The sequence below is a fragment of the Astyanax mexicanus genome, chromosome 16, assembly GCF_023375975.1.
Source record: "Astyanax mexicanus isolate ESR-SI-001 chromosome 16, AstMex3_surface, whole genome shotgun sequence".
Lineage (NCBI taxonomy): Eukaryota > Metazoa > Chordata > Actinopteri > Characiformes > Acestrorhamphidae > Astyanax > Astyanax mexicanus.
Window position 1 is genome coordinate 42,110,266 of NC_064423.1, and position 17,727 is coordinate 42,127,992.

Here is a 17,727-nt window from a genome sequence, read left to right on the forward strand (position 1 = left end):
TAAAGCTGTGCTAAGTGCTGGCTGATGGATTTAGTACTTAGTATATTTAAGTATAAGTATTAGTATCGTACTGTACTAGTATATATTTTTATTTTAGTTTTAGCAGTATTGATATGTAACAAAAACTCAATTTTCTTTAAAGTGTTTTAAGTTTTAAATACAATTTTTAAGACTCTTATCTTAATACCTTATGCATGAGTGTTAAGATAATGCTTATTGCTATCTTACACCCCACCAACAGTCTTATTTTTACTCTTTCTTCCTATATCGTTTAAATAGCAGCAGATCTTCTGAATATATCTACACTGATGGGCGTGGTGTTCTGGAAATGAGGCGTGTTCAGGTACATTTCTGGAGTTTTATCTTGTTTATCTTGGTAACAGAAAACACAGGAGCTCCACTGACTGAATACAACCTAGACAGACAGGCGCTGTGCCGAGCCGAGCGTACGCCCCCACTTATTACACACACATGAACACACAGCAGCACAAACCCAACTTTTACATCAACAATAAACAGAATAGTAAATAAAATAACATTGCTGTTCCCGTAAATGAGCTGCTGGAGCTCCTTCACAGCATCAACCAGCAGCTCAGTTTCCTCTGCTGAGAAGAGTTTGTTGGACACGTCCAGGTAGCTGCACCGTTACAATAGCAATCCACCAAAGACAGAGCTCACCTGATCTACTCTTAAAGAGAATGATGAGCAAGAGACACTCTGATTTTATTGGTTTATTATTTCATGTTACACCCAAAATTAACCACACCCATGATTAATTAAGAGAATTAGTACATGCCTTTTTTTTGTTACTTTTTGCATCTTTACGATAGCAAAGACACATGGACAATAGGGCCTGTTCTGAATGGATATGTAATACATGGTTGGTGATGTGTGATTTCCACAGCGCTGTGTGTGTATTTTGAGTGTGTTTTAGTGTTGTATTTTATCTGCACCGCCCACAACTCGATGTGCTCCACATACTGAACTGTGTGATTTAGTGGGGTTAACTGTGCCGTGCAGGAAAACGCAAGTAGATCATGTCCTCTTTTTCTGTGACCCAAAAATCAATACACACCGCAGCCGGGGACACTCTGTGTGTTGTGGGTTGTTGTTGGTTGTGTGTGTGTGTGTGTGTGTGTGTGTGTGTGTGAGGGAGTGAAGAAAGAGAAAGTAAGCCTGTGTTGGGGGATTTCAGATCAAGGTATATTTGCATATGACGAGGTTCGAGATGCGTGGTTGGCATGCTAGCGTACCGCCATACATATACATGTGTGCAAATACACTTTTTCTCTACACATACACACACTTTAATGCACTGTATCAAACACACACACACACACACACACACACACACACACACACACACACACTCTCCCCGGCTGGCTGCTCGGGTGATGGGGGAGGTACATCATGAATGAGATTTGTCTGGCTACTTGATTATCCTCTTAAATTATTAATAGATTCTGGAGCTCGCTCTTTGCCTTTCGCTCCCATCCCCCTCTCCCATCACTCTCGTTTTATCTTTTTGTTCTTTGCTGTAAAGGCCACGCTTCTCGCTGAGGTTGTGTGTGTGTGTAAAGTGTGTTTAAGTACGGGTCAGAACGCAGCAGGAAGCAGCAGAGTGGGTCAGTTTACTCTGAACTACTGAAGACTCGTTTACCACTCAGCCTGTTTTATTAAGTCAAACCGAGTGATGACCCTCAGACTGCGGAGTCTACTGATGCTTTCCGCTGTAGGTCTGAACGGTTCAGAGTACCGAAGGGGAAACGTTTCACACAGAGCGTTTACCATCCGGACACTGTTAGTTAAGCTTACGTAGGGCCACAGAACTGTTCATTGGGAGGGTCTTAAAGACTGAGAAACGTTGGATGGGCATCGGGCGCTTCTGTTGGGTTGTAACCGTAACCCAGCATTGAGTGAGCTCTGTCGTTGCCATTGCTTAAGTGGTGTTTGTGTCCCTTGATGACCCACTCGTAGGCATTGTTACCCTTGTGTTGGGTGAGCTCTGACATTGGCATTGCTAACATGGGATTGACATCTTTCGACGACCCTGTCGCCAGCAAATCTAACAAGCCATCTAGTGAGCCCTGTCTTAGCTATTCCTAGTACAGCATTAGTGTTGTTTGACGCCCCGTCGCTGGTAGTTGGGTGAGCCCTTTTGTTGGCATTGCTAACGTGCCGTTTGAGTCACTCAACAATACAGTCGCTGGCACTGCTAGCATTGTGTTGGGTGAGCCCTATCATTGGTGTTGCTAGTGCTGCGTTATTGTCATTTGGCCCAGTTGTCGAGTTGTCGTCGGCATTGTTAATCCGATATTGGGTGAGCCATGTTGTTACCATTGCTATCACAGTGTAAGTGAAGTTAAATGACCAGGTCACTGGCATTGCTAACATTGTGTTGGATGAGCCCTGTCATTGCCATTGCTTAAGTGGTGTTTGTGTCCCTTGATGACCCACTCGTAGGCATTGTTAACCTTGTGTTTGGTAAGCCCTGACGTTGGCATTGCTAACACTGGATTACTGTTGTTTGACGACCATGTTGCCAGCAATTCTAACAAGCCATTTGATGAGCCCTGTCGTTGCCATTCCTAATAGAGCATTAGTGTCGTTTGACAACCCAGTCGTTGGCATTGCAAGGTGCCCTGTCGCTGATGTTGCCAAAATGCCGTTTGAGTCACTTGACGACACAGTCACTTGCATTGTTTGCATTGTGTTGGGTGAGCACTGATGTTTGCATTGCTAGTGCAGCATTATTGTCATTTGGCCTAGGTGCCAGACTTTTTTTTACAGGCATTGAATGAGCCCTGTTGTTGGCATTGCTAATGTGGTGGTCAAGGTGTTAGCCGGTATTGCTAATCAGGCATGGGTGAGCCCTGTCGTTGGCATTGTGAACACAGTGTAAGTAAAGTTGAGTGACCAGGTCACTGGTAGTGCTAACACTGTGTTGGGTGAGCCCTGTCATTGCTATTTCTAATGTGGCGTTTGCATCACTTGACGACCCATTCATCGGCATTATTAGCATTGTGTTGGGTAAGCCCTGACGTTGGCATAGCTAACACAGGTTTTAATGTTGTTTGACAAACCGTAAGCAATTCTAACAAGCCATTTCGTGAGCCCTGACGTTGGCATTAGTGTTGTTTAACCACCCAATCGCTGGCATTACTAATCCGGCGTTGGATGAGCCCTTTCTTTGGTGTTAATAACATAGTGTTTGCATCATTTGACGATCCCAGTTGCCGGCATTGGATGATCCCTATCCCTATTGACGATTCAGATCCTGACATTGTTAGCGTATCATCGGGTGAGCCCTATCAGGATCCAATTGACAATCAGTCTTTATTATATATTTACTTAATAACTGTTCTATTTTTTCTTATATCAGTCTGTCTTTAGCTTTCTAAGTTTGCCTGCCAGGTGTTCTGGCAATAATTCAATTAAAAGTTGAATCTGCATTACTATAAACAACCAGCCAAAACTGCATTTAACTCCATTTATAATTTTATCTGCATCTGGGGAAAATGCAAAAATATTATATTTTAACCAAAAAATATAAAATTCTGAACAATTCAGTATAAAACCACATATTTAATAGTTTTTTTTTCTGTGCCTTTATTACAACTTTCATTTCTGTCCAGTTTTTCAAAGAAATCCATAAGTTTGATCATTTTCTGCTCCTGCCGTCCCAGTACTCCCAGTAGTGTTCAGTGATGTTGAGGAGTCCGGGGTGGGCAGAAGGTCCACCGTTCTGAAAACAACAGATCCTTTCTCTGTTTCATCTTTCTCTCAGTGGAAGGATGGACAGAGAAGTTCTGCAGATCTGAAGTGAGAGGAGATTGATTTAATGAAAAATTTAAGTTCTGTTCATCTGAGATCTTCAGGTTTTTACTGAGCTACCTGCTTTCATTTTCTCTAGATCTTCAGATTAATGCACTACTTAGTTTTTCTTTTTACTTTTAAATAAAGTAAATTAAGGATAGGGCTGGCAATTACTTATAAAATAATCAAAACCGATATTCAAAATTCACTAATCGCCTATGTGTATTTATGACTTATATATTCTGTTAATTAGCTTATGTAAAAATACATTCCGTTTCCTGTCGTACTGTAATTAAGTTTAGTTTAATGTGTAATTCAGTACGATTTCACACCTGAAAATCTGGAAATGATTTAACATTAAGGTTGAAGTTTGTTGTTGATTCATTGTATTCTGTACTGTATTTAGTTCGGTTAGTTTTAATTCAGTTTCAGTTTTTAATTTACATCATGTCATCATCACCTACGTGGGCGGAGTCTCCCTTTACTTCACACTTTGTCAGTTTGGCAATTTACTTTTCTAGGTGTTGTGCTGAATTCTCTCTCTCTTCCAGAATGCGTATCTATTCTTGTAGTGCAGGTTTTTCCTGCAGCCTTAAGAGTGCAACAGATTCCTTTTATTAGTGTTTATAAATAAGGGTTAATCTACAGTTACAGTAGATACAGAATCATCATCATCATCTATAGTTTAATGGGTGACGATATCCTGACTCAAATTCCAGTAATTTATCTGTAAAAAGTTTGAACGTTGTACAAGTCTTTCACACTGCAAACTAACTGGATGATGGGTCTGTTGTGTCCGTTTTGTAACATTGGCCACCTTACTTCCTGTTTTCTGGAGTCATCTTTCATTATATAATGGTCTAAATTTACTAAAATTGCTGCTTGTCCAGCACTAAAAATAATCATGTTCAAAATGTTTTATCTTTATGACGTTTGCTCTTACAGTTGTACATTTTTACTGGAGGTTAACTGTGTTCTGCAGTGTTTCATGGTTGTGTCTGTGGTTAGTGGTGTTTGTTAGCTCTGCTACTCACTGATGATTGGGCTTAAAGATGAACTCAGCTGATGAACAGTATCATCTAGTTAGTGGGATTAAAATCTGCATTCTCTTTCCACTATGAGGCACAATAATCCTAATCATTTTAACGGCAGAAACAGTGAAATAAATCAGCGACATTAGAGAATAATAAGCAAATTGATTGTTCAATATTTAATGAGCAGGTGCCCAAATACCTTTGTCCACATAGTGTACCACATATGAAGTTTTTATTTTGACACTACACTTACTATATATTATTTTATGTGTTACATTGACCTGAGAATGGACATTGACCCTACACTGCAAATAATATATTGGCAAAAAAAATAGACAAAATAATGGTAATTACTTACCTAATAAAATAAGCTAAATAATCTTACACTTATAAAAGTAAAAAAGTCTTTTTAGGGGGACAAAAAACAAGATTTAGTCCATTTTACTTTACATTACTTTAGATAATTTTTTTTTGCCATTTACTATTAAGAGGAAATTTTGAATGAGTAGGTGTCCCAATACTTTTGTCCGTATGCAGTACTGTATCAGTAGGATCCAAAACTAAAAATGTATCATCATTACTGCACTTCCTGACCTCTCTCGAGCTTTTAGTACTGAATGCAAACATCATCCAGTGTTCACAGTCTTTCCGGAAGATTAGAGGCGGCGGCTGCAGTAAAGGTGGTCTAGGCGTCTCAGGTGAGGCGTTCAGGTGAGCAGGTGTCTGAAGATGTTTGGTGTAGGTATAGGAAATGCTGGAGAACGCTCAGTTCCTCATGTCTGAGTCTACAGAGATGCAGAAAGTGTGAATCGGTGTGTTTGGCTGAGTCACGAAGCTCGTGAGTCATATCTGTCTCTCTGTTCTCACTGAGAGGATGAGGGAGTGTCCCGACCAATTGGACTGAAACCACATGGGCCCAAACCATCAATTATTCATAACTGATATTCACGATCTGTTTTTCCACCACTGAGTGCTGTTTTCCCCTCCGTTTGGCTCGACGCTCAGGCTGTTCTTCATCCTCAGTGCGTGTACAGGCTGGTTTATTGCGCACGGAGGAGCCCAAAGTATCTGTAACTCATCTGGTCTGGTCTAGTTAGTAACAAAAAACTACACTAAACATTAGATTTTAAAAGAAAAAATTTTAATATAGTAGTATTCATACGTAAATAATATAGGCATTAAATGTAAAAGACAATCAAATAAAAAACATAAGAAAGGACAATTAATAATATTGGAAATATTGAATTATAAAAGTTATAAACTAAAGTTTGAAGCATAAAGAGAGGGGACATCGGTGCATGATGGGCTAGGGGTGGATGATATGGCCCTTAAATAATACTTTATATATTTTAATATAGAAGGGACAGTGGTGCCCAATATAATTAAGCAATAATACTCAAGAGGGAGTGCTATAATGTGTAATATTGGATCAGCACAGTAGTACCAATATTACATGTTGTAGCACAAACCTCGAGTGTAGTATTGCTTGTGATTATACAACAGTTCCATTATCATTGTTTATTGAAAGATTTTAAAGAGGAGGAGAAAATAGGATCTGTTTGCTGCTCTGTTTGTAGCTGCGCTGTTTGGTTTGTAAGCGCTGCATCGTTGCTAGGTTACCTGTATGTGGAGGACCAATGCGTGCATGGAAAGCTTCGGTTACAGTGCATTACCGGCTGATGAAGGTACTTTTAGTACGCCTCTCAGCCAATCAAATTGCAGGGCCGGAACTTAACTGTGGTATGATATCACAATATTTTTTTGTGTATTTTTGCGATAACTATTGTCTTGGTGACATGACAAAACTGACATTTCTAAAATTGATTTTAAGAATATACTACTGCAACAAATATTTAAGTTCTATTTAGTATAAATATAACAAACACAAATCTATAAACGGTTGTCTGTTTCTTAAACTGAAACATACCAAAATTTTTGTAGAAAATAACAAGTAATTTAACAGTGACAATCTACCACAAAACTAACGTTTAGCATATTTAGTGCATGTCACTGAAAAACAGAAATACATAATAATAAAAGCTTTAAAGAAAATCGCAATCATGGTAGAGTTTTTTTTTTTATGTCAAATTGTGTATGGTACGATATGGCACGCTGTTGCTATACACACACACACACACACGTGGTCTATAGCCTGGTTCTGTGCTGTTGAGAGTAAATATCTGGGCCTCCTCAGGCCGGGATTGGCGTGTCGGGGTGAATATGAAAGGTACAGAGTTTAAGTTTTGGCTCCGGTCTCTGATAGTTCTGGACTGTTTACAGGACAACAGAATTAACAAAACACAGAGACCGGGGTGTTCATGTCACAATAGCTTTTATTAAACACGAGAGAAAGAGGGAGCTTTATTAATATTAATATAAATATAAATATAATAGTGTGGAGCTGCTGGAGGCTGGTCCTCCTGCTGTTTGAGTAGAGCTGAGAGAGAGAGTTATACTGGGTAAACGGTCAGCAGTGGTTAGATACTGTTTAGATTACAATAAAGTGCTTCATCTGTTACTCTGCATCTCTAACCAAGTAATATAAAGTTGATTTTGTCTGTTTTATTTTCTCAGTGACTGAGAGGTTAATCGAGTTGCTGTTTTAATGTGATTTTCTAAATGTGATACTGGAGATTGTAGATTGTAGATGTTCCCATACAGAAGCTGCAGAGTGAATCTCAGTAAATTGTTTGGCTTGGGCTTTTGTCGGAGAGTAAAGAGTAAAGAACTCTTATATAACAGTGATTTACATATTTTACACTTTTCCCTCATATTTAACTGAAATATAAGGATGTTATTTTGGCAGTGTGTTCATTATAAAGCAAGCTTTAAAATTAATTAAGCTGCTCTAACTGCTATTCTTACATAAATAACTAAATTCAACTTTTCTCTTTTTAGTTTTTATACACATAATATTGTCAAGCACAATTTTGACACACTTAAAAATAAATATAAAAGAAACATGAGTCTGCACATTTAATATAAAGCTCTAAAATGTATCATTTTTTACTTATTTGTTACAACTACAAATAAAAAAGCTGAATAATCTATTTTTAGTTATGTAAGAACTAAAATATTTTATTTGAGAATTGCTCATATTTTTACTATATTTCTTAGCACTAATAACTGTATATAAAGGTGCATTTATATATATATATATATATATATATATATATATATACCGTATTTTTCGGACTATAAGGCGCACTTAAAAACTTTTAATTTTCACAAAAATTGACAGTGCGTCTTATAATACGGTGCGCCTTTTGTATGGATTTTACTCGTCAGGTTGTAAGGAGCAGTAAACACACACTCGGTGCAGCGTTATAGAGAGTTTCAGTGCTATACAGAGTCCAGAGCCGTGCAGCTCCGAGGCTGGAGCAGCAATAGCATTAGCTAGATGCTAACCGCTAAGCTAGCTAGCTTATTCACTGAGATCAGTATTATCTAAATTTTACTCGTCAGGTTGTAAGGAGCAGTAAACACACACTCCGTGCAGCGTTATACAGAGTTTCAGTGCTATACAGAGTCCAGAGCCGTGCAGCTCCGAGGCTGGAGCAGCAAATAGCATTAGCTAGCTTATTCACTGTTCAGAGATCAGTATTATCTAAATTTTACCCGTCAGGTGTAAGGAGCAGTAAACACACACTCCGTGCAGAGCAGCAATAGCATTAGCTAGATGCTAACCGCTTAGCTAGCTAGCTTTTTCACTGTTCAGAGATCAGTATTTTCTAAATTTAGCACTTTTAATACTGCTGGAGCAGTATTATTAGAGTTAGATGCTAATCGCTAAGCGTTCACCGTTCAGAGGTGAGTTATCGGCCTGTAAGTCTGTGCTGCTTTGCCTGGCTAGCATTAGCTAGATGCTAAGCGCTAACTCTCTCAGAGGTGAGTTTTATCAGCCTGTAATCTGCTTGTTTACCGTGTTAAAACAAGCTACGGGGGACAAATCGCTAGCTAATATCTCACTGTCTTACCAGAACACGCAGGATTACTCAGTGTAACGCTGTCGTTTAAGTTTGGGTTAACTTTACTAGTTTAGGTGACTAGCTAGCGTGCTAGCGGATAGCTATGCTAACGCTGGTGCAGCAAGCCTTAGTGGACATCTGGAAATCTAAGCTTACTGTAAATAAACTGAAGCACGTTACTCACCCAAATAAACAGTTTTCAGGAGAGGAATCTGTGTAGATTAATATCCAGCACTCGTTTGACTTTGAAAGAGCTAGATTTATATATACTGAGACGCTCCACCGGCAAGCGACCACCCCCGGTGGGGGAAGGGAAACATGGCGCCACCCCTGTTCACTTTGATATAGGCACCCTTTCTAGTGTCACTTAACGCGCCTTATAATGCGATGCGCCCTATGTATGGAAAAATAGCAGAAAATAGGCGTTCTTTGATAGTGCGTCTTATAATACGGTGCGCCTTATAGTCCGAAAAATACGGTATATATATATATATATATATATTGACGCTTCTCTCCAAAACAGCAACTTTACAGAAGAGAGAAGAATCCTTGTAAACTTTCAATGGAAGTCAATGTAAAAATAGTTTGAAAAAAATAGTATGAAGAAAAACTGAATTTTTTAGTAAAGATGAAAGTGTTAAACCAGAATGTTTTATATTTTCAATTAATTCAGTTGCTTTTTAAAGCTGGTGATTTTGGATGCCTGACAAATGTATATCACTAAAGATTTTCATTGACATATTTGTAACTATAACATGCAGTAATTTAGTGTGTGTGTGTTGCTCTGCAGGAGCTAGCAGACCTGCGGCACGTCCACACGAAGGTGAAGAAGCAGTACCAGGAGAAGATGGCTGAGCTGGCCCACGCTAACCGGCGGGTGGAGCAGCACGAGGCTGAAGTGAAGAAGCTGAGGCTGCGGGTGGAGGAGCTGAAGAAGGAGCTCGGCCAGGCTGAGGACGAGGTTAGTGCTTTACACACACACACACACACACACACTCACTCTTCTACCTGAGAAATAAAAGTCAATACTTCTCACACCTTTGATTACTGCCAGAACCGGACTCTGTGGAGCAGATAAACATGAACCTGTTTGCACATTGCTAATCTAATGCCAGGTCTGAACTCTCCATAAAGTCTCCAGTACTGAGCAGTAGAACTGTGTTCTCTGGAATGATGGAGCTCCATCCAAAACTTTCTCTGTTTAGTTTGTATAAAAAACGTACAGTGCTACAGCACATATCTACTGTACATCTTGTACATTTGCACCCCTGGACACTTTGTCACTTTACTGTACATCCTGTACTTTTGCACTCCTGGACACTACACTACGCACCTTACTTAAATACAATACTTGCACAGGTTTAATATTGTCATATCTGCTGATACCTTCTATACTTAAATTATTATTTTACTGCACTACCTCATATCTATGACTGATTACTTTCACACTTTGTGTAGTTTTTTTGTATTTATATATTTATGTATATATATTTTAAGTCTCAGTTTATAATTTTATAGTTTAGAGCAGGGGTGTCAAACTCATTTTGGCCGAGGGCCACATTGGCATATTGGCTGTCCTCCGAGGGCCAGATGTAACTTATAAATGTAATAAAATGTAACCAAATGTAATATATGTAAATGAATGTAATTACTCCTTAATGTTAAATAACTCTCAATATATTATTTATTCAATCAAATATTACAGTTGCATGGAAAAAATGTTTGCTTGTTGCTCTATTAACATAAATCCTTTTAATTTGTCATGTCATGAAATCCAAAAACTCCATCAATCAAGAACCAAACTATTCAAGTGAATAGAAATGACATGACATCAAGTTATATTAACTTTGAAATTATTAACTGAAATAAGGCTTAATAAATATAAAATCAAATTGTGAGCTGTTAAGAACATAGCATTTCCTCAGATTTAGCAGTTCCTCATCCAACCACTAGTGGGAGCTGCAGCAGCAGCACCACAAGTCCGCAGTCTTTACTGAGTCAGAGCTAAAGCCCAGCCACGGGCTACAGGGCTCAGCTCAGCCAGTCTGGAGCGTTTTTAAAATTTTTAAGTTCTTCTGTGTATGAAATAAAGATTTTTGTAACCGAATAATACAGCTCTCTACAGTTCATCTTTCAGCCCAATCAGCTAACAGCAGCCGTTTAGAGCATGAGTCACTGCTGGGATTACATTATAAACAGGTCAGTTATCGCGCTGCTAACCTCAGGATGTTTATAACTACGGAGTTTAGTGGACACACCACGGCTGCAAGGTTAGACTGTTGAAGGCTACTGAAGACTATTAAAGGCTATTGGAGGTTATTGAAAGGGTTATTGAGGGCAGAAATTAGTAAAGGCTGGTTAGATAAGTGATTCACGTCCTCGTACTTTGCTGCGGTGAAACTGCGACTAGCGCTGTCCCAGTGATGTTTATTAACGTCATTAAAACAGATTTTGTCAGCTATTGTCTTATAAATATTTACACATGACTTATATCTCTCCTAAAAAGCGTTTATTTTGGTCAGTAACACTCTTCGTAACACAAAAGGCATACCGGTCTTTCGCCTTGAAGCACAGCCGTCCGTCTGCATCAACTTCTCTTTTTCTGGACATTATGGGATAAACATTTATATGTCTCAATTCCACCCGCGAAGTTACACCTTCCCTCCGGCAGGGTTTCCACATCAATGACTACACTGCCGTGTAGTGGCAGTAAGCCGTAACTTTGCAGGTAATACAATCGACAAGCATTGTGGGAAATGTATTTTTTGGTCAAAGAACGCTTCTGACTTATTTATTATAGACACTAAGATATTACAAGCTCTCGCGGGCCACATAAAAAGACGTGGCGGGCCACATTTGGCCCGCGGGCCTTGTGTTTGACACATGTGGTTTAGAGTCTTATATTCCTCACTGTGCTCTTTTATTTTATTTTATAATACTTATTGTTTGTTTCTACTGTGTTGTGTAACTGCTACTGGCTGCTAAATTTCCTTCGGGATCAATAAAGTATCTATCCATCCATCCATCCATCCATCCATCCATCCATCCATCCATCCATCCATCCATCCATCCATCCATCCATCCATCCATCCATCCATCCATCCATCCATCCATCCATCCATCCATCCATCCATCCATCCATCCATCCATCCATCCATCCATCCATCCGATTATCTTGACAACACCGATCTTTTTTGCTTGTGTGTGAAAGCTATGCTGTAAATAAGGTTAACCTTTTCGGAACTAAATATATATATCATATTGTGTAAGCAATGCACACAAAAGAAGACTCTAATATACTAATATAATTACAAATGTTAAACACGGGCTTTCAAAATAATAAAAATATATATATATATATTTCACATACCGTCCCTAAAGAGCGCAATAAAAAATCAGCTCTAGTACTGCCATGTGCTTATGTCTGGATTGCTGTTTTTTGTCTAGTGTAGTGGGCGGGGCTAAGCTATTTCATTGGGTTGTAAACTCTTTTATTGGACGCAGGGTCTGAAAGGGTTAAATAGCCTTTGGGAATGTTGGTTTAGCATAGATAGCACGTTTATGATCATTGTCTACTAGAGATGCACGATGATATCAGAATTATATCGATATTGAATGATAAGTGTTTTCATTAGAATAATCACCATCAGCCATTCAGGCCAATACTTTACCAACTTTAAACTGATTTTTAATTATGTGTATTTATTGCATGCAGGAAAAAGACCAAGCAACACTGGCTGTGCTGCTTAAACATCCATTGGTTTTTATTAGTTTTCATAAATATATTGTTTTTTTATTTAACCTGCTTATTTAATAAAGAGGGTTTAAAGCTTAAGATCAGTATTTAAAATGTACTAAATACATATAAAACAGCTGAAATGTAAGGTATATAAATGTTTAATTTGTTTATTAAGTTGTAACAAGGTCTATAGTTAAGTTATAAATATGTATATCTCGGGGTTCATACACCTTTTACAAGGTAACATTTAAGCACTTTTCAAGGCCCATTTTCAAGTTTTTCCCACACCTTCCAGCTGTGGTAAATTAGTGATAAATGGTAAACTTAAAACTGCTGTTCAGTGATAATCAATATATCACAAAACTATTCTCCACACTTCACAGCGGCTATAGTACATCTATGCTACTGAGAAACAAATACTTCTAAATAAGTAAACAGCAGGAGTTATGGATTTATTGGTGTCAGTTTCACACAATTTAAATACCAATGTTCTTCACCATATGTTTACTCTATTCATTTGATTGAGCTGATTGAGTTACTGTAGTATGTAAAACTTGGGGATGAGTTGAGAGCATTTATACATACATATACTCAAAATTATTGATTTGCTTTTTGTCACACTGCAAGAGATGGTACTATATTTATGTAAACACAATCAGAGTTGTGTTTGTTAACAGCAGAAGGAGAATAAATTAAAGCCTATTTTATTTTACGCTCTGCAGTTTTTTCTTTAAGCAAACTTATTTCGTCAGATAGTTATTTATTGTAAAGGAAATGTAGTTAGAATTTCAAGCACTTTCTCCAAAATTCATGCATTTTCCAGGATTTCAAGCAACAGTACGAACCCTGACATCTTTATTGGCAAATATATACAGTACGTGTAATATTGTTTATCGGATTCGGTGCATCCCTAGTGTGTACAGCAGTACTTACTTCAGACAGCATTCACTCTGAATATGATAAAACCAGAAACTATTTAAACTATTACTCTTTTTAGAATTACTCTTTACTTCTAATGGTTTAGCTACAGAACAGTGGCACTAGGCCCTTCTCTTTAAAGGTCTGAAACTGAAGTAGTTTATCCTGTATTTGTGTTTTTCAGCTGGATGAAGCTCATAATCAGACCAGGAAGCTGCAGAGGTCCTTGGATGAGCAGGTGGAGCAGTCAGAGAACCTTCAAGTTCAGCTAGAACATCTACAGTCAAGGTATGACACCACATCATATTAGGGCTGTGATAATCATATTTGTACCATTATTACAACATGACTTTTTACAATAAACACACCCAAAAGAGCTGTGATAATATGAATAACAACACCCAGTTGCTGCAGACTGTGCTCATGTGACATAAACAAAACTGGAGGCAGAGCGAGGCAGAGCAAGCAAGAGATCCACAGTGAACCTCACACCAAACTACTTTTAATCCTGGTAAAAAAAAGTGCAACCAAGGCAAGCTTAACTAATTTTGTATCTTTATTTATAGGATTCCATATTTATATTAAAATATTTAACAGTGTTGTCACATCATAATAGTAGCAGTATTCGGTTTTGAAAGAGGTTTCTTATTTACTGTGAACTCTTAATTTGTGTATAATTGTTTGTTTGCAGTTTTTATTTAAATACCAAAGTACTAAATTGCTAAATATTTAATATAGACATTTTGCTACATTATTTAGTTTTTATTATGCCACGCAAAATCTGATTCTTGATACTGTTTAAGAAATAGAATGTTACAGATTTTTTTTGTTGGTTTCTGCTGAATGTTTGCAACTGTTCTCACATGAATTAGGGTTCTTGCACCATTTTAAAAGTCAAATTTAATGTTTTTTAAGACTCAATAAATATAATTTAAGACCCAAAAATGTAGTCATAATTCTTTTAGTTGTCTCCCGGGTAACATTAGTATGTTAGCTAACCTTAGTTCTTTCCCTGGTAACATTAGCTAGATCACTTTAGCGAGCAAAAGTTAATATGTTCGTTAACTCGCCACTGGATGTTTACAATAGGCCACTGTGTTTTCCCACCTGCACCGTCTATTTTAATACCTACTGCAAATTTACAGTATATTTAAGACGTTAAATACCCAGATTTTAATTTAAGACATTTTAAGACTTTTTAAGGACCCGCAGGAACCCTGTAAATTAAATTGCATTTAGTTTGTTGCAGTAGTATATTCTTTAAATGTATATACAAGTAATTAATACAGTGTTTCATCATATCATAATAAATATAATTATTGCCAAATTACTTTAAAATATTGCAATGTTATCAGTATATTATTCACCGCTAGATGCAAATCAATATTATTTTTAACCCTTTCTACACCTGCACTCTCACTCAGTTAAACAGCTCACCTGTGTGATGTTCTGTCTGTTACATATTCAGCCGCTCTGTTGAGCACAGCTCTGCTTTTATCAGTGACGAACAGGTTTTTCCAGGGTTTTACATCATAAGAAAGACAGCCAGGCTTATAGACAACACTGTTAGCCCTACCCCCTGCGCTCTCGCTCTCTATCTCATCATTCTGTCTGCATTCTGGCTCTCGCCTCCCCGCAGCCAATCCCGAGCCGTCTAGCCATGGGTTACCGTAGTAACAGGGAGACTTGCAGCAGCCTAACGGCCCAGTGCCCCCCACAGCTGGTGAGAGCAGCGGCGGGCGCGACGGCGTGGCGATGCCTGACGGTTCTGTTCTGTAGAGAGCTGCCCTGCGGGTCCGGGTTCACCACAAGCTTACAGGTTCAGCAACTGAGATTCAATAATAAGATCACAGCAAGGGATTAAAGGTGCAAGAAAATATCAAAATCGGATTGCGATATTAATTTTTTGCAATGCTGTATTGATTTTCGACTATCGAGCATTAGGGCTGCACAATAAATATGGACGGGGCAGGAGTAAACACGAGGTAACAGCATGGCCTCCATCCACATGGTTGGGCACGTGCTTGTAAACGTGAGCACGTGTGGAAAGCTGTGCTCCTCAGTCCAGCACAGTTTATCAGTGCAGATATTTCCAGTTACAGCAGAATTCACACTTTTAATCCCAGAAAAACAAACACTCTTATTTACCTTTTAAAAAGCATTTAAATGCTGAATAAAGGTCTGATTACTGTTGTTTTGCTGTTTTTCTTGAGTTTTGAGAGCTCGGCGCTGACTCAGCTCTTGATTGGTCCGGACGCAAGACAGTGTGCGGGTGGGGGCAGGACTGGTGATGTCATGGGCCCTGCATTGTTTAATATTGAAATATATATCATCAAAAAAAGAACATTTGCAATGTAAATGTTTCCCAAAATATCCTGCAGCCCTATCGAATATTGAGTATCGACTATTGATGTGAATACACCCTCACAAACTTTGTAAATATTATATTATATCTATTAATGGGACAACACTAAAGATGACACTTTGATACAATACAAATTAGTCAGTGTACAGCTACAGTATAACAGTAGTTCACTAGTTCCACCTGCAAGACAACCACTGCCTCGTTTAATACGTTATTGAGCATCTGTGGGGCATCCTCAAACGGCAAACTGAGGAGAGCCAAAGTCTGTGGAGCACAATTAGCTGTGCCCTCAAAGTAACTCAACATAAACGCATTAATGTCTAAACCGCTGGCAATAAAAATGAGTATATATATATTTTTAATAATATAATAATAATATATTAATGCCATTACATCCTTTTAAATAGCAAACAATTTTATTTATTCAAAATTATCGGAACATTCTTGTAACTGTATACACTTATACTGTAGGTTGTACACTGACTACTTTACATTGTATTAATATGCCATTTCTATAGTGTTGTCCTATGAAAAGATATAATAAAATAATTACACAAATGTTAGGGGTGTACCTAATTTTGTGAGGTACTGTAATTATTAGTTTGGATGTAACGATTGGTTTCAGATAGTGGTTAAATTTTGTGTTTTGTTTAAACACTATCCAATAGATAGCAGTCTTGTACTTCATTGTTAGATCAGTGTTTTTTTAACTGGATAAAAAACTTTAACTTAAAGCTAGTGTGTTTTTTTAACTATGACAGTTTACATGTTTTCTGAAATCTGCTATAAGAGTCACACTATATTGATCACAATATATTGCATTTGTATTTAATTAGAACCCTAGTATTGTATGAAGTTAAGTGGAGTGCATCCTCACCTGTTCTTTATCTGAGAGCAGAAGAGAGAGAGCGGCGTCTGAGGGAAGCGAGAGGTGTGCCGAGGTTCTGTGTAGTCACGCCAGTGTGGAGGAGGGAGGAGCCCGTCTCGGGTTGTTAGGGCGACAGATGGAGCGTAGCGCTTGTCCAAGGTTGTCATGGAAACCGGTAGAGGAGGATTTTGGTGGGGGTTGTCAAGGTGACAGGAGGGGAGGTGGATACTGGGGTACTGGAGAGTAACAGTGTTATTGTTAAGACATTATTTATTTAGCTTTTCAACTGTATTTATATAGCATTTTTATATGTTAAAATGCAGTTCAAAGTGCTGCACATACAGAGGGGTAAACAAAACACCAGAAAAAAATAGCCTTTTTAATGTGATTAGCAACATTAATCAAGAACAAAACAATAATCCAATTAAATAAAATCACATAAAAATATAGATGAATGTAAAAGAAACTGTTAATAAAACACTAATATGTGGACCAGAAAAATAACAGATACTGCTCTAAAAAATAAGCTCTAAAATATAATGTTAATTTAAAATAACAAAACAAAACAAAAGATCCACTTAAAAAAGGAAGTAATTAAAAATAAAACAAAGCAAAAAAGGAAAAAAAATACAATACAATTAAAAATATGGAGCTATTGAAATAAATGAAATAGTTTGAAAGTTCCCAACCCATCGCCTGAAGTAACGCTCCTTAAGCAGTTTTACATACTGCTGTCCTCCCATGACTTTAAATATATAAACACAATAGCTTATTAAGGAAACAAAAATACTGCATGTAGTAATTGATGCTGATTCCTCATCATCAGCATCAAACACTGTTTGTTGTAACAAGTGTTTTATCTAATCTGAGAATGAAGGTTATGTTTACGCTTCTTTATCTGAAATGAAAATCAAATCAAACAAAACCCCTTTAGGCTAGTTTTGAATAATAAAAGATAAAGAGCGCTGCACTGATTTCCAGTCATGCAAGACCAGCATTCCATCTGTTTAAAAAAGGAG

At 37.8% G+C, this 17,727-nt stretch overlaps 1 protein-coding gene and 1 long non-coding RNA gene across 3 annotated transcripts in view; one reads left to right on the forward strand and one right to left on the reverse strand.

Moving 5' to 3' along the window:
* Window positions 1–17,727, forward strand: part of ccdc102a (coiled-coil domain containing 102A) — a 134,666-nt gene that overhangs the window by 104,054 nt on the left and 12,885 nt on the right. For both annotated transcript variants that reach the window (XM_022667390.2, XM_022667391.2), the window contains 2 exons: window positions 9,609–9,779; window positions 13,660–13,763. In XM_022667390.2, coding sequence (XP_022523111.2) covers window positions 9,609–9,779; window positions 13,660–13,763 — 275 coding nt within the window. The remainder of the gene's footprint in view (window positions 1–9,608; window positions 9,780–13,659; window positions 13,764–17,727) is intronic.
* The window catches only part of LOC125782182 (uncharacterized), a 32,463-nt gene continuing 32,412 nt past the window's right edge, over window positions 17,677–17,727 (reverse strand). Inside the window, exon 4 of the long non-coding RNA XR_007424768.1 lies at window positions 17,677–17,711. This is a non-coding gene — a long non-coding RNA (uncharacterized LOC125782182). The remainder of the gene's footprint in view (window positions 17,712–17,727) is intronic.